Consider the following 25,570-nt stretch of genomic DNA (forward strand, 5'->3'; position numbering starts at 1 on the left):
TCATGCAGTTTTTGACGGATCGGGCTGAAAACTTTTGACAAAGAGGTTGAAGTGCACATAAAAGCGCGGAAGCCGATTTTTGATTTTCGAAAAAAATATATATAAAAATATTTTTCGGATTTTTTTCAAAAATTTCAAAGTCCCGTTGCTAAGCAATGGTGGCACCCATAGCAACGGTGCTCAAAATAATACAACTAGATCCTGGTATGAACCTAGTCAAGTTTGAATGATCCTGGTATGAACCTAGTCAAGTCAAGTCAAGAACCAGTCAAGTTTCATCAAAATCGGTTGACTCCTCTGGCCTCCAGAGCTGTGCATTACATACATACAGACAGACGGAAAACCTGAGAATAACGGTCATCTCGCGACCACCCAATACGCCAAGCTAATTAATTCCTCCAGATTTTTTTTGCACTTGAGTCCAAAGCATAATCGGCTTAGCGACTGAACATAATCCCTAAAATGTATATTTAAGGCAAAAAGGATTGAATACAAATGTAACTCAAGTATGTTGAATAGATTGGACACATGAAATGTAGAATACACATGAAAGTCTGATTTATTACAAAACCTCTGTGTCAACAACATTGCCTTAATATGTGATTTATTTTCTTATGATGTTCATCAAGGGCTTTAATTTATTCTTGTGTTTATTGCGCACTCGACTTTTTTTGCTCCATAACGCTGCCCATGTCAGAAAATGCCTGTCGTGATGAAGACTCCAACCCTCTTGAAGGACTTCTTGTGACTTGTTCGCCATCACGGCAAAGCAAGGATGGATTGGAAGTTGCCGAAGTACCATTTTGAATGGAAAAATGTCCTCCAAAGGTGAAATAGCAATGTGTGGAATGAACAGTTGCTTTCCTTTATGAACCACAGTCACCAGCTCCACTACAATGACATTGTCTTGTAATTGCATGATGGTGTACCGTGATGTATCACAATGACCACAAAATAGAAACATTGATCAAAATTGTGGAGCAGCATCACACTTATCCCAACCTTGAGGTTAAACAAAGGTGGTGGTGATACCGATGGGATCAAAGTATGAAGAAATTATTCTGGGTATTGGTGTGCATTGTCGTCCTCAGCTGTATGGTCCGCATTCCGATAACATGCTGTTCACCTGGGAATTCACATGTAATCAAGAGAGGACAAATATAGCTTGCAAACCCTCACATGTAATCTTGCAACTCTCAATGAAAAATCCTTTTTATCTCTTTGCTGATGACTCCACCCTCTGCTGTACTATCTGTCATCCCTCAGATCGGCAAGCAGCAGCCTCTTCACTCTCTGCAGATGTGAATAAAATCACAAGCTGGCCCAATACGTGGAACATGTCTTTCAACCTTGACAAATCTCAGACTCTCACAATGTCTCTCTGAAAGGACCATCTGGAAAACCCTCCCATCTACTTTCTCAACAATCCTCTTGAAGTCCTTTCATTCAAGCTTTTGTGTCTCACTATCTGCCATGATCTTTTCTGGGAAAGCCATATTTCCAAGCTGGCCTCCAAAGCCAGTCACTCACTGGGCATCCTCCATCATGCAAAGTTCTTTCTGAGCACACCTGAGCTTCTGATCACAGATAAAGCTTTCATCTACAGCCTGATGGAGTACTGCTCTCTCCTCTGGGCTGGTGCTCACTCCTCTAACCTTTCTCGGCTTCACGCTGTGGAAACCAAGGTATTTATGATCATTGGTATCTCCTCAATCACCGCAGGCAGGTCAGTGGTCTTTCTATCTTCTACCATCTTCTCTCTGTTCCTGCACCCCCCTGCTCTGTCTGAGGTATGTCCCCCCCCCCATATATTTCCGCAGGGTGCTCAAGGTCCGCCAGCAACCCCTTCTGGTAAACCGACCAAAATCAAAAATCACTGCTCACCTTAACTCTTTCATTCCTCTTTTTCCCCACCTTTGGAACAAATTCCCACACTCTCTTCAATCCCACTCTTCCCTCCAGGTTTTCAAAACAACTGTTCACCACCATCTCTTATCTTTCCCCGTCCAAAACCACAAACTTTCCTACCCCCGCTAATCCAGCCCAAACTCACCTCCTTCAAATTCCTTGCTTTCCTTCCTGAAAGTCCCTGTCGTTTAAGGACCTGAAAGTCCCTGTGGTGTTCATCTTGTTTACCCCACGTTCCCCACCCCATCCCTCTCTCTTCCACAGATCTCCAAATGTCTCTGTTCCACACTGTTTTGTCCTTCTCTCTCCTGCTCCCCTTGTTGTACGTTCTGTGTGTTAGCTCTCATACGAGCCTTGACATTGTTTACAAAAAAATGAAAAAGGCATACAACATTGTAACGTAACATAATCAGGTTTTTGGCTCATTAATATAGTTCTTTTCCAAAAAATCTGGGAACGTTCACTTTAATCAACCCTCATATTTTAGGTGTGAATTTGTTGTTGTCAGACATTTTGAAATCAAAGATGGCTGCCATAATAGGGGAATTCCAGATTTGCTCCCTTCCTGAAAATGTTTATTGTCGGTTTATCTATGACCCTGTCAGGTGTCTTGCTTTTATCACAAAGTGCACATTTTTTTATGTTGTCATATATCTGGTCACTCAAGAAAGCCAAATCCAGCAGAACTGAAATTATGCACAAATCCATATCCAAAAAATGACACACATGTGTGATGAAATTTTCATCATGATATTTCATATTTATGATCTCTTTTCTACGTGAGCTTAGATTTGCATACAAAAAATGTCACACACATATACAAATAAATGTCACAAATGGCTGCATATGTGACAGGCCGAAATGCAAAATCAAAGAAACTTTTTGAATTTTTTTTTAACACATTTCTCCTTTCGATCGTTCCTGAATAATTTGTCGTTGATTACCATACCTGTCAAAAGCTAGGACAGTACAAAGCCGGATGCACAGACGTGAATAGATCATACCTTTTGCTTTCCATCTCCAAAACAGTAAATAAGAACTGCTGAAATTTTACATCACGTGCATGCTCCACAAAACTTCGCTCAAATATTTTCGATTTCAACTGATGACAACTAAAGTCATCACAAACTGAAACATCACAAATCACAGATATGATGTTGAAATAACACTTTTAATGTCACAATTTGTGTCCAAAATTGCACAGCAATTAATTTTTTATCTATCTGAGATGCAAGTGTATTTACGGATAAAATTGTAAACTGACGAAGACTTGAAAATTAGTTAAGAAAGCTCACTGTTAATTTTTTTGGCCCTCTTCCATGAACAATAAACAAAGGAAGTTGTTAAGAAATGTTATTATTACACCATTCAGTTGGGCATGTTCCACAAGTTATATTCTGTGAATGTGATCACTTGTACTGGTCACCCTGGTACATGGAGCAGCCAAAAGCCTCCCACATCCCCTCCCTCCCCCAAACGTCGTGCCAGAAAAAGAAAATTCTGGATTTTTTGTGTCATCATTTTGTATTTGTTTAAATTTGAAATATTCTAATAGTATTGCTGATTATACAGGGTGGTTTTATTTAATTTTATTTGAGAACCTTAAATAATTCCGATTCACTAAAACTATATCTGGTAGGAAGCTAATATTTTGCGTAGATGGAGCCGAACATTACAGAAAGACATAATATGATCCTTAGAGTTATCAGTGACGTTTAACCCAGCAGTGACGTTTGACAGTTTTCACTCAGTCACGCCATGATGCTCTCTGTGGAAGAACATGTGTTTCTCGTCGAACATTACATCAAGAATGCATCCTTCAGGGAATTAAGAGAATGTCAAATTGCATTTAAAGAAACCTTCAAAATCAGTTATATGGAAACTGGTGAAGCAGTTCAACGAAACAGGCTGTGTGAGAGTTAAAAAGTATGTGCACCAGCCAAGTGTTGTTACACCAGAGAAAGTGGAGAATTCCATTTGTGCACGAAACATGGTGGTGGACACTTTCAGCACTTCATTTCAGGTAATCAGTTAGGTGGGTCACATCATGTCTTTCTTTGACATTAGGCTACATTTACGTAAAATATTAGGTTCCTATCTGATATCGTTTTTAGTGTATGCAAATGATTTATGGTTCTTGAATTTTTAAAAAAATCACCCTGTACCATTTTCCTGACGCATCCCTGCTCTTTTCGATTCCGCAACCCTGCTCTCTTCTTTCCTGTGTGTGCATGCGTGCGTGCGCGCTCGCCTGGTTATTATTTTGTATAAATGTATCAGTCTGGATATCTTTACCTTCAGTGCGTTTATCTTCGGTAGGCAAATTCAATCAAATAGAGTACCACAGTGTGTGGGCTGGAATCACAAACTAGTTAGTCCGTGTCATTAACATTTTAAATTCACATGATGACCTCGATAGACGATAATAAGGTAACTGGATGTGGAGAAATGATCATTTTCTTTGCAGAAAGTGACGTGCATCCCCATGAGAACTGCTGTCTCCGTTCTGGCAATTTGGAATTTTGTGAATACTATGTCCAAAGGCGCCCAAGTGACTTCTGCATTAACTACACACCATTTATTTTCAGTAAGTACTTCTGTTCAAACTTTAAAATTGTTTTTTGTTCACAGAATTAATTTACAGTCAGTATTTAAAGCAAAACGGATTATAATCACATGTATAACTTTTACTCAGTCAGCTTAGTGGGATGAGAAAAACAATGAAATATCATGCTGCCTTTGCATTTTAATTCACAAGCGATGCATTACGATCTTGTGATTTTATGAATGACGAGAATTTCGAGAACATGGTTTTAATTGATGTTTCTAACCAGCCGCTGTCTTTGGAGATCCACACTTGATTACTCTCGACGGAGTAAGCTACACCTTCAATGGTCTTGGTGATTTTATCATCCTGCATGCGAATACCACCACGGGTGCCCTGCTGAAAATACATGGACGCACCCAACAGGCCGGGCCATTTCAAAACCTCTCGGCCACGAACTTTGTAACTTTGGCAGCAAAAGAAGGCGATGGACCAACAGTAAGTAAGAAAATGTGATGCGTCATCAACCAATCACCATCTTATAACCATAAAAAGAACTTTCAACCTTCTCAGGCGAAGACATAAAAAGAGAGGGATGTCAACGAACTTAACCCTATTGTACAGAGTAAACCTTGCAAGTGCATAATAAGCCATGGTTCCCAATGAGGTTTGCATATAACATTGGTTTAACTGTTCCCTTTGAATCAATGATCATTGTGATCATTGGTGTTTTGACTGGAGTATCTTCTGTTTGAGTTCAACTGTTGGATTGATTTTGCGAGATCAGCTGGATGGATAACTTTTGTGTGCTGATATTTTTGTGATTTTTTTTTCATGTATTTCCTTGTCCTTGTCTAAGAGAGTCAAATTTAGAAGAATATTTCACAAGTTTCACAACTCCTCTGCTCTTTGCAAGTAATACTCCACCTCACAATGCAAAGCTGGTGGCAAGATTTTGTGCTTTTGTTCCCTAACCTTGTCAAAATTATTGCGTTACGTTTTTTTTCAAGGTGGAATGGAGAATGAGTGGAGATGATAGCACAATAATTTTCTTGGATGGACATTCATTCAACGTCACAGGTAAAATAAATGCAATGAACACAAAATATGTAACTTTGAGTGTGAGATTGCAACATATAGCCTGTACATGTCATCACAACTCCTTCATGGATGGATGTGAATGGAATGAATGGACATGTGTGCAATGGAGGATGAAGAAAGAGAAACACAAGAAAGTTGCAGAGGCATTGCTGATGTGTGAAATGTGAGAGTTAATTGTAAAGGGATGTTAATGTCAATTTGATTAGTTTCATTGTAAAAACATGTGATTATAACTTCACCGACAAAGTAAATTCAGAGCCTAAATGAATGGTGAACAAGGCTTAAAAGAAATGTACTTGCTTCTTAAATATCTGAATCAACAGTTATTAAAAGTTAGTGCAAAAAGTACAGCAAGACTATCAGGGACATTCACCAAAGAATATGTTGTTATATATTGACTATCATGTCTTATGTTAACATGATCTCTTCAACACTCTCCCTCCTCCCTTCCCCATGTCTTTACGACTATCTATAATTATCATGTAATATATAAGAGGAGCTCGGTCTCGGCGTGCCTGCATGTGTGCGTCTGTCCTTCGACGCGGGTGCTTCTAGTTTTTTTATGATAATATATGTCAGTGTTTCAGTCAGTCAGTGTGTGTGTGTGTGTGTGTGTGTGTGTGTGTGTGTGTGTGTGTGTGTGTGTGTGTGTGTGTGTGTGTGTGTGTGTGTGTGTGTCAGTGTGACTCTTCGATACGTCCAAAACCATGAAACCTAGCGGCCCCAAACTTTGCATGCACATGAAGGAAATTCCAAGGGAGTGTATGAATGAAAACTGGGTATTTGGGTAAATTTAAACACCCCACTTGAAGACAAGACTGGGGAAGAGGCAAAAAAAAAGAATTAACAATATAAACATCCACCAAACCTGTCTGGGATGTAAGAACGTTGTGCTTTGGCCTCATTGCAGAAGATGACAAGAAGTTAGAATTCCAGGAAAGACAGATGTGATGATGGGGTGCCAGCCCAGAAGGTAGAGCAGTTCTCCATTCAGCGAAGGAAAAGCATTGTGGGCTGTTCGTGGAAATGAGTTTTCAAGGAAAGTCTCAGAATGATGGATGACCCCCAAATTCCGGCTGGCTTTGGAAGGCAGCTGAGCTATATAATTTGCCAGGGTGAGGTAATGGCTGATGGTAAGGGTTAGAAATTCAAAAGAAAAACAAATTAACTGGAAGGGCACTCGGTAGAGCATGTACCTCTGCCATGCAACGCCTGATCCACGAGAACATATCGGGCCCATTACATGTTTTGAAATATCATGCTATGTATCATTTTTGGCCCTATCTCTCAATGGTGAAGAATGACTTGGAAAATTAAATAATTATCGTATCCGGATCTTCACCAAAATTGAATCAATTTATCATTGTCGCACAGAAGATATCCTGCACACAGCCAGACAAACAAACAGACAGACAGGGGTGAAAACATAACCTCCTTCCACCTTTGGTGGCGGAGGTAATAATTAACGGCTTCCCTCTATGAAAGGCTTTTCCTTGTTCAGGCCAACTTCACTGCCTCACAGGGATCTTCGCCGCCATTTTGATTCAGCCTATTCAAACATGCCTTGCCTTGCAACGGGTCGTAACTGTTTCTATACGATCGAGCTTCATACCGATGAATCACTGTGTACATCGATCATCATTGATCGCTGATCTTCATCCCTACATCTCGTTGTATACACTAGTGCGGGCCTGTATGTGCAGCTTCATTCCTTCACTCTCGTAAACAACGACTGCATTGGGGAATTTTTTCAATTAGATCGGACCAACCGTATCATAAATGGCCATAACTTGGGAAACACCTGTGAAACATACTCAGGTCCCCAATGTCAATTGTGACGTCATATCAACGAAGAAGAAGAAGAAGAATTGTGACGCCCCTCTCTCTCGCCCCCCCTCTCTCCCCCTAGTCTCACTCCTCCTCTCTCCCCCCCTCCTCTCTCCCCCTCCTCTATCGCCCCTCTCTCTCGCCCCCACTCTCACCTCCCCCATCTCTCGCCCCCTCCTCTCTCCCCTCTCTTGAATTGTGACGGCCCCTCTCGCCCCCCTCTCTCGCCCCCTCTCTCGCCCCCTCTCTCGCCCCTCTCTCGCCTCCTCTCTTGCCCCCCTCTCTCGCCCTCCTCTCTCCCCTCCTCTTTCCCCCCTCCCCTCCCCCTCCTCTCTCGCCCCTCTCTCTGTAAATGTATTCACAAATGTCGACCAAGAACAATAATTAATTCAAACCTTGGGAAAAAACAGCTTTCAAACCCTTGGGAAAAAGCTATTACCCTTGGGAAAATTCAATCATTGGGATTAATTAATAATTTGAACAATTAATTGAAACTTTGGGAAAAAAAACAGCTTTCAAACCTTGGTAAACACTTGGGAAACAGCTGAAACGGATGAAGAATGATATCAAACCTTGAAAAGGCACATACTCAGGTCCCCAATGTCGATTGTGACATCATACCAAACGAAGAAGAAGAATTGTGATGTCAATTGTGCAAAAATAAATAAATAAATAAACAAACATTAATTGTGACGTCATTCGTGATGTCATAGCACCGTGTCCTGTCATTGGTTGACAGAGGTTATTGGTCATTATTGGTTGACAGACAATATATAGGTCGTTATTGGTTGACAGACATTGGTCATTGTATCAGGTTATTCTTTTTATTACTGCCAATTATTGTGCTATTATTATTATTATTATTAAAATGCTGTTATCATTATTCTGAGATATCTTTGGGGAAAAATGGCATGATAAGGTGGAACGACACTTCAGCTGCGGTATATACACCTTTCCAACATTGAAAAAAGCAATAAAATGGCCATAACTTGGGAACCGCTCGTCCAATTGATATCAAACCTTGAAAAGGCACATCCGCGGGTCCCCGGCAATATTCCTGGCAAGTTTCAATCAGATCAGACCGGCGGTCGTCGAGAAACGGCGGTCGCATACAGACAGACAGACAGACAGACACACACACAGATTGCTGGAATTATAGATAGATTGATAATCGCTGACAAGCCAGCCATTGCTGGAATTATAGATAGATTGATAATCGCTGACAAGCCAGCCATTGCTGGAATTATAGATAGATTGATAATCGCTGACAAGCCAGCCATTCCTTATCAACTGTTGTTTGAAAGCCATGGCGATACATTGCTTGCTTGAGTGCTTAAGGCACTTGGTGAGCGCTCTACAAGCTGCTTGGTTTGAACCATCTGTTTTTTAATTCCCTCTCTGTGACGGACCCAGATTGTTTCTATTACAAAGTATGAAAGAGGTGGGGATTGGCGTGTCGGATCTGCTGAACATTCTCGGCCATTTGAACCAGAAGCATTCCCGACTCTGTAAGGTGGATCTGAGATTTTTAAAAGAGAGCGGGAAATCCATAATGTATTTTGAATTAACTAAAAGCTCCTTCGTTCACGTGACATTTATAGAGGCTTGCAGCTCTGAAAATTCCACAAAACTTAAAAAAAGAAGAAGATCCCTCCTTCTCAAAATTCTCTGAAGTGATTGGGTTCAGGTTCGCACACGTCTTTGTTCGATGTGGCAGTGCCAAGTGAGTGGCGTGGTAAGGCGACGTGAACGACGAGGTATTACATACGCAGTTCTGTCACCTGCTCTACCCCGTGCAACACTGTACTGTGTTAATTCATGCTAGAGAGAGAGAGAGAGAGAGAGAGAGAGAGAGAGAGAGAGAGAGAGAGAGAGAGAGAGAGAGAGAGAGAGAGAGAGAGAGAGAGAGAGAGAGAGAGAGAGAGAGAGAGGTCGCGAGAGGTCGCGAGAGGTCGCGAGAGGTCGCGAGAGGTCGCGAGAGATGTCGCAGTCGCCTCTGTTGCCCCATCCGAAGTTTCACGGAGCTTATGGGATGGCACGTCAGTCTGTCCGTCCGTCCACAAACACTTCACAGGGGATCTACGGGTGGGTGGGGGACAGGGGAGGTTTCCCCCTCCCCCCCAATATGCATTTACTTTATTTTTCGAAACCACACACACACAATTTCGATGAAACTTTGCCATAAACTTCATCACCCATGATGTACCAAAGTTTTTTCACGGCATTAAAAAAAAAATCCAGAGGTATTTACTTTTTCTGTTACATATTTTGTGGCTCATCCACTCCTACCACTGGTTCTCTGATTTTGTTATCCAGCTGCTTCCAGGTGAGCACCCAGGGGTGTTGCCACTATTTTTAATAACTGGTCAATGGATCAAAGTACAAAGTGGTGTCACGTGGTGCCACGGTGTCGTCTGATGTGATTTTTCCGGAGCGAGGGGTGGGGTTGGAGGAAATAGGGGTGGGATTTGTTTGGGGGAAGTGGTTTAGTGAGAGTCCAGAGGGATGGGGGATGGGGTGAGAGGAGGTCAGAGGAGGAAAGGGTGGGGTGGAGAGGAAGGGGATTGGGTGTGGTGGGGTGGGGTGGGAGAAGGGAGGGGAAGGGGTGGGTTGGGAGTCCGGAGGGAAGGGGTTGGGGTGGAAAGAGAATGGTTGGGATGAGGATAATCGGTCAGTCGGTTGGAGCTCATTTCAATGTCCCCCTTTCTCTGACCTTGTCACAGGGGGTGGGGACTATCCATTTTTCATTACAAACTAAATGAACTTCATTCTCTTACATCGTGAATTTTAATCTTTCCTGTAGATGAGCAAGTTCCGATGAATGAGACGTTATTTTGGCGTCCAGTACCAAGTGCTGTTATGGTCTCCTTTCCAAGCGGTGCTTCGATCAACGTCACTGCTGAAGCCGCTGCTCTCCAGTTCACCATTAGTCTCTCCTCAGACTTCTACAATAAAACCCGTGGTCTGCTCGGTATGTGCATTAAATAGTTTTGAAATGCTTAAACTTCCAATGTCATAATGATATTTGAACAAAATACTGTTTCTTGATTTATTTTGAATACCAATTACACGATTCCTAAATGCATGGTGTTGGCTTAATGGTTTGGGTGGTGGGCTTGGGATCCTAGGAACCTGAGTTCAAATCCCCCTTGACTGTTGAATTAATACCGGGTGTGGTTGACTCTGCCTGTCATCCTTCCGAGGTCAGCAAAATGAGTACCAGCTTGCTGGGATTATTGAGCCATTCGAGTATCCTGCGTCGGAGTGGTGACCAGTCCAGGATTGTACCCAATAGCCCAGGAGTCTTTTTCGGCAGCACCGATGCTCTGTACAGAGTATGGTCCCAATGGATTTGGATTTTGGATTCCTCTCCTTGTCGAAGGAAAACTTTGACAAAGACCTTTATGCACCGTCATGGTTGAATAAAAAAACTGTACCTCTGTTTTTAAAAGAAACAACGATTAAATTAATTTCACTGCTTAACCCAAGTGATATAAATTATATTCCCATGGCCATTTAGTGCAGTTTTCATTTGTCCTCTTTGCACTCCCTTGAGGATGTGAAATTGGGGCGTACATGGAGGTGGGGTGTCACCTGAAAGGGGAAGTTATGTGAGTAGGAGACTTTTGTAGTTGACAATCTCTGCGTACAGGATCTGCTTGGTGATCATGCCATCTCACTGATTAAGTACTACTCTCCCCTCTGTGCTGGTGCTCCTGCCTCTCACCTTTCTCGGTTTCACGCTGTGGAAACCAAGGCATTACGGATCATTTATATCTCCTGTGATGAAGCTGAGTATTTGGGTCTCTCACACTCTCACCACAGGCAGGTCGGTGGTCTTTGTCTTCGACTATCTCCTCTATGGCCTCACCCCCCCCCAAACTCTGTCTGCGATATGTCCGCACCATATTTCCGCAGGGTGCTCAAGGTCCATCAGCATCCCACTTCTGGTACAACTACCAAAATCAAGAATCACTGCTCACCTTCACTCTTTCATTCCTCTTTTTCCCACCTTTGGAACAAACTCCCACGCTCTCTTCAATCCCATTCTTCCCTCAAGGTCTTCAAAACAGCTGTTCACCACCATCTCTTATCTTCCCTCATCATTAGCAGGGGTAGAAAAACAATGATCTTATCTACCCTGGCTGATCTACCCCAAACCCACATCCTTTTAATTCCCTGCTTTCCTTCCTGAAAGTCCCTGCCGTGTAAGGACCTGAAAGTCCCTGTAGTGTCCATATTATTTACCCTGTGTACCCTGCCCCATCCCTCTCCCTTCCACAGATCTCCTCATGACTGTTACCCACTGTTTTTTCCTTGCCTCTCCCACCCCTCTTGTCTCCTGCTCCTCTTGTTGTGTGCATTATGTGTGTTCGCTCTCATTACATTCGAGCCTCGACAGTGTTTCCAAAAAAGAAAAATCTCCAGGGCAAAATTGTCATTTTTGTCTGTTTCAGACACTTTTTGACATTTTTTTTATTCATGCTAGATTAACAGTGCCTTTCTCCATTCAGGTGGAAGCCACCTGAACAAACATGGTATCATTGGATAGGTACATCAAATAGCTTTCCAGTGACGACAAACATTTGACCCAACATAGATTTTGTGAGCACACATATTCCTGGAAAACCCATAAATTTCATGCAGTTTTGAAGAAAATTTTCCCTTTCCACTGTTGTAATGAAAGGATTATGGGACCTGTGTTGGAATATTTCGCTGAATGCAATGGCCAATGTATCCCCAATGAGATGCATATACATGCTGGAAATTTCAATGTGTTGTTAAATAATGTTATTAAATAATAGAAAAACAAAACCACACTTCATGTTGCAGAAGGATTACAGTTTTGCATCTCTAATATGATTTGCAAACTTTCCTCCATTCTCATAGAAGATACATGAACAAACATGGAATCATTGGATGGCTGTTTCTATGAGCTTTCCAATGAGTATGTCGTGACCTGCTTGCAACACTTCAAAGCATGCACAAACCTTTCCAGTCCATACATCACGTGACTGTCTCATAGTCTGTTCTTTTTGGTTCCACTTGACAACCAATGAAGGAAATCCTCCTTGAGTGATCAAACCGACAGAGAAACTGCCGGAGTTCAGCGGTTTTTGATGAGGGCACAATGGGATTTCTTCCAAATTCAACGTATTGTCATGGTTGTGGGGGTATATGGAGGAATTCCATCTGAAAATTCAGATTGAAATGAGTTGCTTGGTCCGTAGACATGTAGGAGACATCTTTATGTAAACTAATTGGGGAAACTGTGAGCTTTAGTGTTACTTGTCACCACACGGGGGATGGTGCGGTTTTAATTAGATCGGGATTAAGTCCAATTTCCCCCAGTATGTAATTTCCTCCTGTGACCTTTTCCTAAGTTTTTGCATTTACAAGCCAGCAATAACAGGAATAGCATTTTTATAACAACAACCATAACAACAAGCAAGCCGAGCAGGCGAGAAGCCCTGTCTTCCCGGTTTTCGTGCCAACAAGCCACACCTGGAGGTGGATGGTTGATGGGTGTATCGTCAGAAGCGAGGAGGAAGAGGAGATGGTTTTGTTGGGTTGAGTAGTTGTGAGAGGAACATGACTGGGATGGAGGATCTCGCTTTGCTCTCCTCTTGGCATTTCAAAATGGCTGCGTGATTCTTGTGTTGTGCTGTAAATTTGCCCACGTGCTGAGAAAGACGCTACTCATTGACTGTTTGGCTGAACTGAGAAGTGTGTACGTTTCAGAAGCAAGGAGGAAGAGGAGTTGGTTTTGTTGGGTTGAGTTTGGTGTGAGGGACGCGGTTGAGAGACGAGGAAGCTTGGAGATGGCATGTAAGATCAGGACATTATGGGTGGCTTTCCTTCGATGCATGAAGAAGACGGCACAATTCTTGTATTCATGCTGAAGTGAATTGGCTCGCGTGGTGGAGCAAGATGTTGGCCATTTTACTCCCGGCGGAGTCATGAGAGACGGACCTCGAAGCCTCGGGTATATCACCGAAGGGAATGGCGCCATTCTGCACAGAGCAGCGGCGTCGGCAAGCGCGATCAATGAGGAGGCTGCATGGCGATTCCTGACCCTGGTGTTGAATACCTCTTCACAAATTTCCTCACATACATTTACCGCCCAGAGAGTGGCTCGGCACCATTTTTGGGTGCATCTTCCCACGCAGGACGATGCGGCTCGATCCCAACATTCAATAAATACCATCTCTGGACAAAGCTAAATGCCATAATAAAGGGAGGATTTTCTTTTGTTTCGTTTTCCCCTTGTCTATATTAAAGTCCGTGTGTAGAGGCACCTCAACTTTAGACCTTAATTTACTTCACATAATTTTATTACATTTTGAATTATTTCCCTTGTAAATATTTCTATTTTCATAAAATTACTGTGTTTATTTTAAGTTCCTGGTGTCCATGTATCTGTCGTGGGTTCGAGTATAAAACCCTTGTGCTGTGCTTCCGTCAGGTACGTCCTTGTGCCGCCCCTGCCCCTCCCGCACGCACCATAATCTCTGAGGATCACGATTCCGCCTCAAAGGAAAACCGCTCGGGGATCCGACCTGGTCGGTGTTAACTGTTTATCCAGCACTATTGAGTCGGGGGATTAAACTAACCGCCAGACCCGCAACATTTGTTGATCATGAGTGGGATATGAACCCCCTGACTCAGGATTCGAACTCTGAACAACATTTCACAGGGGACATGAAACTGTTGATCACGATAATTGGTGTCGGGAGAAAAGAATGCTTGGAAATTGAAGGGAAAGATTTTTTTTTCCTTCGGAGATTAAATGTGTGTGGGAAATGGAGGACGTGTACAAGATGGCGGTTCGCAGGGAAGGTAGATGGAATGAAGTAAGCGAGTCGAGGGTGGAGCTGGTTGAATAGCATCGGGTTAAAGTTTTCCCGTCTCGAGCAGGGGCCCCCACCACCAAATTCCCCTCCCAGAGGACATAGCGATTCCCCTGGGGTCCACACGCAATTGTAGCAGATCGGCCTCGCCAAAGCCATTTGAGATGGATCAGATCTGGGAAGTGATGGAAAAAATAGAAGGGAATATACAAACAGGACAAAACCAGCTGAGGGGTGATATGAACGGGAATATGCAAACAATGAGGAGTGATATGCAAGTGACGGGTGATGGAATCGGGGAGGAAATGAAGGCGGGTCAAGGGGAGCTGAAGGCGGAGTTGGAGGACGTAAAGGGTGGAATACAAAAGATGGACCAGAGGATGGCAGATGAGATCAAAATGGTACAAGAGGAAATGAACGGGGTGAAGGAGAATGTGGAAGGTGTTTGGACTGTGATGAAGACCGGAAGGATGAAGTGACAAACAAAATAACAGTGGTTAAGCGAGAAGTAGATGGACTCAGACAAAGATTGAAGGAATTGAAAAAGGGGCAGGAGGAAACAAAAGGGGAATTGGGCGCCGTGAAGGAGGAATGTAAGGCAAGACACGAAGAAATGACGAAAACGGTGAAAGGAAAGGGAGAAAAGTTGAAAGAATAAATTGGGTTAACAACTCAAAGAATTGACGAAGTATTTAAGGGCCTGGATGGCTATCACGCCTGTGTGGACACCATGGTGCAGCACAGGGAAAAGGAATTGGAATTTTGTAAACGCCAGGGTGGCGGTTTTGTGCAATTGTTGGAAACCCATGTAACAGAAAAAGAGCGGGTATTGGTTGATAAAAGTGAGTTGGAGCCACAATTGACTCGGGAAAGGATGGATGAGACATCACAGGAGCAGCTGAATATCTGCCACAAAGGGAGAGGAGACAGAACCAAAAGTTTCTGTCAGGCTCAAAGGTGATATGGATGGTCCTGTTGAGACCATGCTTCAACTTGACTGACTCGTACGAAGTTAAACTTGACTTGCAGCACTTTGACAATGGGGATGTTGCTGAAAAGGGTCGAGCAGATTTGGCAGAGCCGATGTTTGAACCATTTGCAGGACATGTAGTGGAGGAGAGTGACAGTGATGTTGGCATGCCAAGTGCTGAGCAAGTGACCGGATCGGAAACATTTTGAAGGTGAGCTTCCTGATGTAAACTCTGGAGAGAGAATTGACCCATTTGAAAATGTGCAAGGTGATTTAAGAGACACAGATGGATATCAAGAGGAAGAGCAGGATGCTAGTCAAATGGACCAGTGCGAAAGTGATGTTTTTGAAATGAATTCCCAGAACCAATCTCAGAGTTCAGATTTTGATGATAGTTGTGAAGGCCAATTACTCGCTGTTTATGAATCTTGTGGAAGTGATGCCAAGGCGGAAGGTTATGATGAGTCTGGTGCTTCTCACTGTTGTAACGGAGATGGTACAGCTGTCATTGAGAGTGGATCTACAGAAATGTTTTTTGATGATTGTACGGTGGGGAGTGACACATTGGATACTGTGAAGGAAAATGACATTGAAGTTGCGAAGTTGCTGGATGAGGAAAGTGATCTTCCTGAAGCACTGCTTCCCGAAATGGGCACTCACAGAAAGGCAAGTCCTGAAGTTTGTTTTGTCGAGCCAGGATTGGAGGGATGTGTTGAGGAGGAGAGTTGCAGCAGCTGTAACTCTCCGTTAGTTGAGCAAGAGGCTCATCTTGAAACGAAGCAAAGTGAGCCAAGTGCAAGCTTTGAAGAGAAAATGCCCCCACTTGGTGTGAATGGTTGGGATTCTGGTGATGAAGATGATGTTCAGCATTTTTCATTGGATGAACTTGCAATCGCTGATGTGCCCCAGGAATCCCTCCCAGATGTCAGACCCATAGATTCTTCAACAAGGGATGTTGAGGAGAAACAGCTGAATGAACTGCATGACAAAGGTTTATTGCCAAAATACTGGACTAGTTGGTAATAATAACAATGCTGAACTTTGTGCGTGACTTTGTCAGACTTCTATTGATCCAGTGGTTGAGAAGGATACTTCAGAAATTGTGCCACTTGAGAGGGAGTTTAAAGTTGAGGAATGTGTCTTGGGGACTAAACCATTGGATGATGATTGTTGGATTGGAGGCGAGAAGGAGATCGATGAGGAAGATGACGTTTGTAAGGAATCTCTACTGATGGAGAGCTTACGCCAGGAGAACAGGGCATTGCGTACTGAACTGCATTCCTTCGGGAGCGAAACCCAGAAAGTGATGAAAAGTCTTCGGGAGAGAGTGTGTGAGCTCAAAGCCAAGTTGGACAGTGATCCCAGCCGCCAGGAGCATGTACAGGCTGACGCCCAAGCCATGTAAACTGAATTGGATGGGCTGTGCCGGCAACAAGCTGGACAAGAACAGTAAGGGCTCACTGGAGCTGAAAGTTGAGGTCACTGATTGATTAACTTACCTTGGCAGTGATATTCATGTCTCTGCTGGCTGTGAGCCAGAGGTCAATAGACATCTGGGTTGGGCCTGTGGAGTCATGGATTCACTGGATCATGGGGTGTGGCGCTGTCAGTACCTGCGCTGGAGGATGAAAGTCCGAGTCTGAAAGATGAAAGATGAAAGTTCACGTCCTTGGTGCTTCCAGTCTTGCTCTATGGATGTGAGACTTGGACTCTGACCAGGGATCTGAGATGGAGACTGAATTCCTTTGGGACCAGGTCTCTTTGGAGAATCCTTGGCTATTGCTGGTCGAAATTTGTGTCCAACAAGCCGTTCATGAGAGAGACTCAACTGAGATTTGTTACCTGCATAGTTTGTGAGTATCAGCTGCGGCTGTATGGACACGTGGCTCATTTTCTTGAAGTTTATACTGCTCACCAGATTCTCTTGCCAAGGGAGCCTTGTGAATGGAGGAGGCCAATGGGCCGAGCACTTGCCTTGTCATTTCAGCAGGTTGATCAGCATCTCAAGGAGATGGGGATGGCCCAAGCATCAGCGTGGGGGATGGCCAGACAGAGGCCCTGTGAGTACCAGCGGAAAGTGGACACAGCGACCCGTTGTTCTGGCACATGCTCCCATACCTGACCTGATATAACTGGGATATGTGGGAGAAGGTTGCTGCACTGTATGAAGATGGGTCAGAGAAAGGGGGGGTTGGGGGGAGGGGAGTTTGCAGAGAGACAATGATATGCTTTATGAAACACACATACACATACTCAGTGTGATTACCGACTGCAGTACATACGGCAGACAACTCCAAAACCTTGAGAAGCTTTCACCCTTATTGTTTTGTGGGAATTTCAAAACATTTATAAAACTATGTGCATGTTACTGTGGATACATTGGCCTTGGGATAGAGGCTTCATATATTATTAAACAACCAAATATCTTAATATTACGAGAATTGAAAAGTGAAACCTTTAAAATCTGCATGATATGGGGTAGATTTTCCTTCCGAACATACATGTGCTTCTAAAATGTGTGCTGGGTCAAGTGTTTTTTCTCATTGGAAAGCTCAGTGAAATAGGAGGAGAGGAGATTGGGACCACACTCTGTACAGAGCATTGGTGCTGCCTCAGCAGTCTCCTTGGCTATTGGACACAATCCTGGAGGGGTCGCCACTCCTCGGAAATATGAGAGGCTGAGTTAACCCAACCTGGTATTAATTCAACAGCTCAGCGGGATTTGAACTCAGGACCCTAAGATCCAAAGCCCATCACCCGAACCATTAAGCCAACACCAGGCAGAGTGAAATAGCCAACCATTGATTCCATGTTTGCGAATGTACCTTCCATGAGAATGGAGAAAAGTTTGCCAATTATATTGAAGATGCAAAACTGTCATCCGTCTGCAAATTGAGGTGTGTTTTCTTTTTTTTTTTTTTTAAAACACATACACATTTAGATTTCCAACCTTGGTATACATTTTATTGGGGATACATTGGCCTTTGCATTCAGCTAAATATTTCAACACAGTTCAATGGCTTTTATGGGGGAGGGGATTCTTTCCTTGCATACGTGTGCTTACAAAATCTATGTTGGGTCAAGTGTTTGAAGTCATTGGAAAGTGATTTGATGTACCCATCCAATGATACCATGTTTGTTAAGGTAACTTCTACCTGAATGGAGAAAGGCACTGTTAACCTTCCATGCATGAAATCATAATATGTGTCCAGGTACCACAATTAAACAGAAAATAAATTTCAATTTTGCCCCAAAGATACCACTATCAACAGGCAGTTCCTGTGCCTAAAGAGTGTCAGCTACAGAAATCAATTACTCACATAAATTCTCCTATCAGGTGACACCCCACCTCGATGTACACCCCAACTCTTCAGCAGTCCAACATACTATTTGAAAATGGTTAGCATTTGGATTGATACGATGGACCTCTCAATAATTTGATCATGTTCGGAAAACCGAGCCCAGTCAAAAACACCCAAGCACAATCCATGAACAAACAATTATCAGTTTGAAATCAGAAATTGAAGTTGAATATATAAAAGCATTTTAATTGTTGTTCCATTATTTCATAGGTGTGTTTAACAAGCATCAAAAGGATGATTTTGTTGCCCGCAATGGAACCGTCATTCCATTTAATGGAGACAAACCCCCGGATGAAAAGACTCTCTACTATGATTTTGGAGTATCATGTGAGTTAATAGATCATGTTTAACTGTGTTAATTGTATTTATTTTCCATGACTTGTAATCTTGTACAGTTGGAAGGAATGTATTATATCAGCCATCTTTTGAAGGGATGTAGTAAGAATTCAACACTTCACCAAACAGCTTGCCATGTTGCGTGTTGAGAATGAATTTGACTCGCTCGTAATTTGGGGGAAACGGGGAGGGGGGAGGGGGGGTTGCTCCGTACACCCCTGATCCGAATCCCGTGAATTTAGTGGAGGTGGAGGAGTTCTAACCCCGCTCCTGAACAGCAATTGTTGTGATTGGTGTCCTGCAAATTTTGTTGTGGAGGCGGAGGGTTCGTGGTCCCACTCCTGACTACCAATTGTTGTGGGCCGGGTATCGGCGGCAATCATAACCACTCGGTGAAGCAGTAGAGTTGGCTCCACCGAACACCCAGTATTTTGATCGTGATGCTCGGATACCTCCAAGAGTCACAGGTCCTTCTAGGACTGTGAATCGCCAATAATTCGACCGTGTGGGATAGGGTCAATTGCCAACTTCAATATACCTAAGTACCCACGCGGGAAGCTACCGGGGAATTCACACCCTCAGCCAACTTTGTCCGGACTGAGTCGCTGTGACCGACTCAAATCCGGCATAACCGAGCAGGAGTTACCAAAGCTGCGCCGGTCTAAATGCACAATTTACTGTCTCCCAATTTCTCAACATGCACCGTGCTAAGCCAATGAAAGAAATGCAGAGACGAGCTGGGATATTCAACAATAGGGGTATTTATTTACAATGGTGGGGGAGGGGAACACGCAAGAAGGCAGAGCTAAACCGAAGAAAAGGCAGGCAATGTACAATGAGCAAAGAAAGCACTTACGCAATTGTTACTTATAGACGGGCCCACACACAGACACACACCCAAAAGAAACGGACCCCATCGGGTCTGGTTTGCCCCTTCATCCCGGGAGGGAAGACGAGCTGAGGGAAGAGAAGCCAGCTTAGGGCTGTCCACCTCGTGTGGTTCTCGACGATCTTGGGGAAACGGAACTTGAACCCGCAACACGAGGCCGCTCCAAGCACCAGGTACGGAGGGTAGCGTCGGGCGTTGGCACGCTCCTCCGGCTCGCAGGCAGGTGACACGAGATGATCTCCCGTGTTGAGATGGTCGACCGCCCGCAGCAATGCGCCAGACGAGACGCTTCGGATGTGTGCGATGCATCCAGCCGCAGACCCAGACAGACGCGTGTCTCCAGCAGATGGGATGCAATTATTATAAATCTCGCTTTCTCATTTTTGGGGCGCGGTCAGTTCCCCCATCGCCTGCTCCCATTCGGTGGATGGCATGTCGCGGCTCCGCCTTCTTGAAAAGGACCGCCCCGGCTTGGTCCGCGCGTCCCCCATTGGGTGGAAAAATGACGCATTCCCTTATTTGGCATGCAGCCAGAGCGAAACGCTTCGTGACCATATTTGGTGTGAAACGCACACCGCCTGGGGCATGGAATTCCACACATGCCCGCATGCCAGCGAGCGCGCGAAGAGCGCTGACAATGCCGCGAGCAGAGTGTTGTTGTCGTTGTTGATGTAAAATGTAAAAATCCAATCGATAAAATAATTCACAGCGCACGTACAATTAATTCCCATTAGACATAGGGGAAAGGGTGCTATCTATCCACATTTACTTAACAAAATAACTGAGCTATGGGGACCTGAATGTTGAGTGCTCATGGCTGCCAGATTTGTAACAATAGTACAGTAAAGTTATTGCCTTGTCCTTGATAATTGTTGCGATCATCAAATTATTAATGTCGAACAAATGACCAATTTGGGAGGGAGTTTCTCCTTCATCACAATGTTTCATTACATCCAGTTTTGTCTCCAATGTCAAGGTTCTGCTTTTATATGCTGCTGCATACTTTATCAGCCATGATTATGGTTTGTCATCACTAAAACGGAAAATATGTGAAACGATGAATGCAAAAACGTGTGTAAAGAAAATAGCTTTGAACATTACAGTACGGTGCACTGGATACTGTAGACCATGCGATGCTTAGACTCTTTACCTCTCTCAGAAGAAAGATTCACGCTCTGCCTGACCACTAATTCCTGAGTTGCTTCGCCCACAATCAGTTCATCATTACGAGTGAACGTTCATATATTGGGCATTTAATTTTTTTTTTTTTTTAGCTTATAGGTGTTGGTTCGAAAGTCCGGGTGTTCGTAAGTCAGTGACTTCCTGTACAAAAATGTTCCAGGCATATATAGATTTTCCCAAATTTCCCCTACACGACAAACCTGCCGTCAGTACCTTTATCCATCATTTAAAACCATAACTCACTTTGGGTTAATGTTGGGCACCAAATAAGAGATGGGAGAGGGGTTGGAAGAAGAGGTGCAAAGAAAGAAATATTGGGGGTCCGTGTAAATATATATATATATATATATATATATATATATATATATATTAGATACAGAAGACAAATCAACACACTATGCAGATTTTGAACTTGAGTTCAGTGCTCAAATTGGAAAAGAAAGAAAATCAAATTTGTGTGATTTGTAGTTGTTCACACATGTGAACTCCTTTGTTCGTATCAACCATCTATTTTGGAAAACTTGTTGAAGAATTTAACATGTGAGTAACACCACAAAGGAATGATATGAAGAAACAAATACTATCATTTAGGAACATCGATATCTCATGAGAAGGTTAAAATTGAAATTTCTGTCATAAAATTGACTTCACGTTGGGCAGCTTGTTTTTTCTCATGTCCACATTCAATTATCGTATTTTGTAAAAAAAAAAAAATGTTGTAAATACAATATCTTTACATATAAACCCGATACAGTATCCTTTTTTCAGACAAAAGTCTTTCAATTGCAATTTTATTTTCTTCCAGGGGAGGTCACAGCAGAGGAGGCAATCTTGGAGTCAGCAGGGAATAAAGGCAGGAGTGCATCCCTTTATGAACCATCCTTTCTGAATGATGTCATCGATTCAGCTTCCGCTGCTGAGAAGCAAATGGCGCAGGAAATATGTGGAAATGAGCCATTCTGCTTGTTTGACACATTAACAACAAATAACACAGCATTTGGCCTTGCGACCTTCAAGGCAAATATGAACCTTGAAAAAACCAAACGCTCACAAAGTAAGTTTTTTTTTTTTCTGATGTTATTTCAATCCAAACTTTTTTTTTCTCTGCTCTTGATCAACTCCATTTTAGATTTCAAACAAAAAGAGACGTGTGCCAAGGAAAATATAATATCCATCCATGATCTGTTGTTGACAAATTTAAAAATGCTCGAAATCTATGAGAGATCGATGTTTATTTTTTCAGATGCTTTCCCACCTAACATTACTGGAAAATCCATACTTCAATGTGCAATTTCTGAGAAGGTGCTAATTACGTATGAAACGGATGAAATGGATGTTGATTCTGCAAACGTCACTTTTACACTGAATACAACTTCCACAGATATTAATATGACAGGTGAGATTTTTATATTTATTTTCAGGATCCAGTTATTTCATTTAAGTAAAAAAATTAAAAGCTTGGAAGTTTAAGTTTTTTTATTAGGAGCCTTCACAGTCTCTCTGGTTAAATTTGAGAGGACTAAAAGGCCACAATGACACAATTATTTTTGAAAAGTCCCATGGCATCTTTACACCAGTAAATCTTGGCAGACAGCATAGCCAGTTCAACATCTTCTTTGCCAGATGCCATTCTCATTAATGCATTGCCTTGCAAAGCATCAGGATGACATTTTAAATTCAGGCTGGAAATCTAATTACCAGCTTCGGCAACTCAAAGGTGACTAATGGATTGTCGGCGTGTCTTAGCCCACACAAAGCATGATGATGCTTCCATTTACAATCATACACACCGTTTTTTGTAACATGGTGATACACACTCATAAATAATATATCAATGGTGCGCATGGCAGACAATATATAATTTCACAAAATTTCGCCTCCTTGTGATCATTGCCCCACACACGCGGAGTGAAAAGCGGGTTTAAGCAATTGTTTCATGTCTGTCCGTCAGCTTTTGATCGTGGAACAACTTATTTTAATTTAATGTTATATTTTGAACACAAATTGGAAAATAACCTGCCATTTTACAGTACTTTGTCTCTGAATTTAGCCCAATCGCATCTGTGCAGAGAGAAGTGAGCTGATTTTTTTTTTTTACTCTGTCTGCGTGCCTGGCGGTCAAACAAAATTGAAAATCATTCCAAAGAGGAAACTTACTGCTCTTAAGGATATCATAAAGGACACATACAACAGACATGAATAACTAATTTAATATGTTGGGTCAAGTGGTGTAATTGCCACTGCGTCAATGACGATAAAATGGCGGTAAATTCCGGAATTCATTTACACGACTTTTACAATCTTTATTTTATTTAAATTGAATTATACACTTGGATGCCGTGAAACACAAATCACCTTCTTTGCACTTTCAAAACCCTTTTGTTTCGCAGGACATTGACATGTTATCTCGGGTGGTGTATAAGGGTGCTGTGAAAGACTGCTTCCACAGCATGAAACTTCCAGAACTGTCTTTTTTAGCAATCTTTAAAATCATTATTTATTTAAAATGAAACATAAACATTGACACGATAGAGGGTATCATGTTCTATGAACTCTTTCGTTTTTCATGTTTTACAATAAAAAGTCCAAATTGACCTTGGGGCACCAGACACTTGAAACACAAAACAGCCTTAAGAAAGTGATTATTTTATTAACCTTTCTTCCAGCAAGTGGCAAGCTGACATGGAATCCCACATCATTGGAGCCAGTATTTGCCATTGTGCTGGCAAATAATGGGAATGCTACCAGCCAGCTTGCCCTCACCCTCATCGTGTGTGGCTGCAAGAACAACGGAACGTGTGACTACGATAAGAGATCCTCAGTTGAAGTTGGAGAAAGCAACAGCTTTTTCTTGGTATGGTTTTGTTTGTGTGTGTGTGTGAACGTGCGTGTGCGTGTGTGTGTTGGTGTTATAACCACGGCCGCCGCAAGCTCATTGTATTTCGAGAAAATCATACAAACCCGACTATTATAATCCACAAATATTTCTCATATTTTCTATATTTCCGTGAGTCCGATTTGCATTCAGGAACAGAACAATTGTGGATATCCATTTTGAAATTGCCACTCTTTCATCCAAATACAGAAAATTAATATTGTTTTTCAAAGACTATTTGAATCACAGATTCGTGCCAGCAACAGCAGGTTTAAAAGTACCTGGCGAGCAGGAGCGAGTCATTGTAAACAAACCCACAACACATGTGCAACAGGCCTCATTTAGCATTCATACGTCATTTTGAAAGTCATGAATTGTTCTAGTTTTTGGGAATAAATAAAGAGCTGGAGCAGTTGATACAATTGATTTTTTTTTAAAATCAAGACTATGCTTCTGTTCTCTGAAAACAGCCTTCATTATGCAAACCCAAATAAAGACATGATTTTCGGATCCCACTGTGGAATAGATATGGAGTAGGTTAATTGCAGAGATGAAAATGTGGGCATTACCTGGTGTATAAGGAAAGTATGAGGAGAGCAGAAGGCAAGTAGGACCAGATCAAGAGGCAGAACAGGACTAGTGAGAGGAAGGGGTTCTGTTTTTGTTCTTGTTCAGAGCTAAAACTGTGTTGTGCAATACTACTGAAAGCCAAACATTGTAAGATTTTGAAAATATATGTGGAGTCATGAAATTTATGGCAGAGAGAATGCAGCGAGTTTGCAAGATCGATCATATTAACAGATCATGGTTGGAGTATCTGCTCGAAGAATCATGGGAGGTCAGCAGTTCCATTCTTCCACTGCCAGGCCATACCAAAGACTTCAAAAATGGTATGTGCTTCTTCCATACTTGATGCTTACCATTTGAAGGATACAGCATGGACATAGCCCGTAGGTAGACATCCATGAGGAGGAGGACATACCTCTTTAATTGCCCTGCTGTGTGTGGAGACAAAAGCAACGTCAATAAAAATGGATTCAGCAGTACCTCGATGGTCTGTGCAGTGATGTCACTTCCTCCAAGGCCAAACTCAGTGGAGGCTGTATTTATCTGAAGTCGAGTTCGATGTTGTCTCATATTTTTCAAAAGATGTGTGCATGTTCCGAGCCTTAGACTCCATCGAAAAAAGTATAGATGGCAGGAGAGAGAACAGAGGAAGAAAAGGAAGGTTAGTGGTGATAAGAGAGAGTAATGAGGAGCCCCTTGTGAATGCATATCTGTCTTTACCAACAAATTTTGTCATGGAACCTACAAGCAAGTAATATTTAATTTGTGTTGATTTTTGTGCACAGGTTGCATCCTGTGATTGTACTCAAGGCTACACTGGTCTGGACTGCAGCAAGGATTTGAATCCTTGTGAGAACAATCCGTGCTTTCCTGGAGTTAACTGCATTGATATTCCAGCCCCGTCTTTGGACTTCAAGTGCGGTTCTTGCCCAGATGGACTCTCGGGAAATGGCTCAAAATGCTTTGGTAAGACTTCTCCCACGCATTGCCACAAGAAGATAACGCAGAGAGAAAAAAATTGCAATCTAGCATTTTGAGTATCTTCAACAGCATGTATTTCTCATCAGCAAGGCAAAATCACTTTATGAAGCATTTGTCATGATGAGGTTAATTTTATGTATTTATGGTATATTGCTAATCATTTATCTGGTGGAGTA

The 25,570-nt window shown here is 42.6% G+C and overlaps 1 protein-coding gene across 7 annotated transcripts in view; it reads left to right on the forward strand.

Moving 5' to 3' along the window:
* Positions 1-25,570, forward strand: part of LOC147007731 (uncharacterized) — a 218,407-nt gene that overhangs the window by 168,105 nt on the left and 24,732 nt on the right. For all 7 annotated transcript variants that reach the window (XM_085866511.1, XM_085866515.1, XM_085866513.1 and 4 more), the window contains 9 exons: positions 4,376-4,495; positions 4,743-4,951; positions 5,464-5,533; positions 10,185-10,352; positions 18,775-18,891; positions 21,777-22,025; positions 22,215-22,367; positions 23,638-23,825; positions 25,199-25,379. In XM_085866511.1, coding sequence (XP_085722637.1) covers positions 4,376-4,495; positions 4,743-4,951; positions 5,464-5,533; positions 10,185-10,352; positions 18,775-18,891; positions 21,777-22,025; positions 22,215-22,367; positions 23,638-23,825; positions 25,199-25,379 — 1,455 coding nt within the window. The remainder of the gene's footprint in view (positions 1-4,375; positions 4,496-4,742; positions 4,952-5,463; positions 5,534-10,184; positions 10,353-18,774; positions 18,892-21,776; positions 22,026-22,214; positions 22,368-23,637; positions 23,826-25,198; positions 25,380-25,570) is intronic.

Source organism: Eptatretus burgeri, unplaced genomic scaffold (genome assembly GCF_056783735.1).
Source record: "Eptatretus burgeri isolate ZD-2024b unplaced genomic scaffold, Ebu_testis_v1 Ebu_testis_scaffold_34, whole genome shotgun sequence".
Taxonomy (NCBI): Eukaryota; Metazoa; Chordata; class Myxini; order Myxiniformes; family Myxinidae; genus Eptatretus; species Eptatretus burgeri.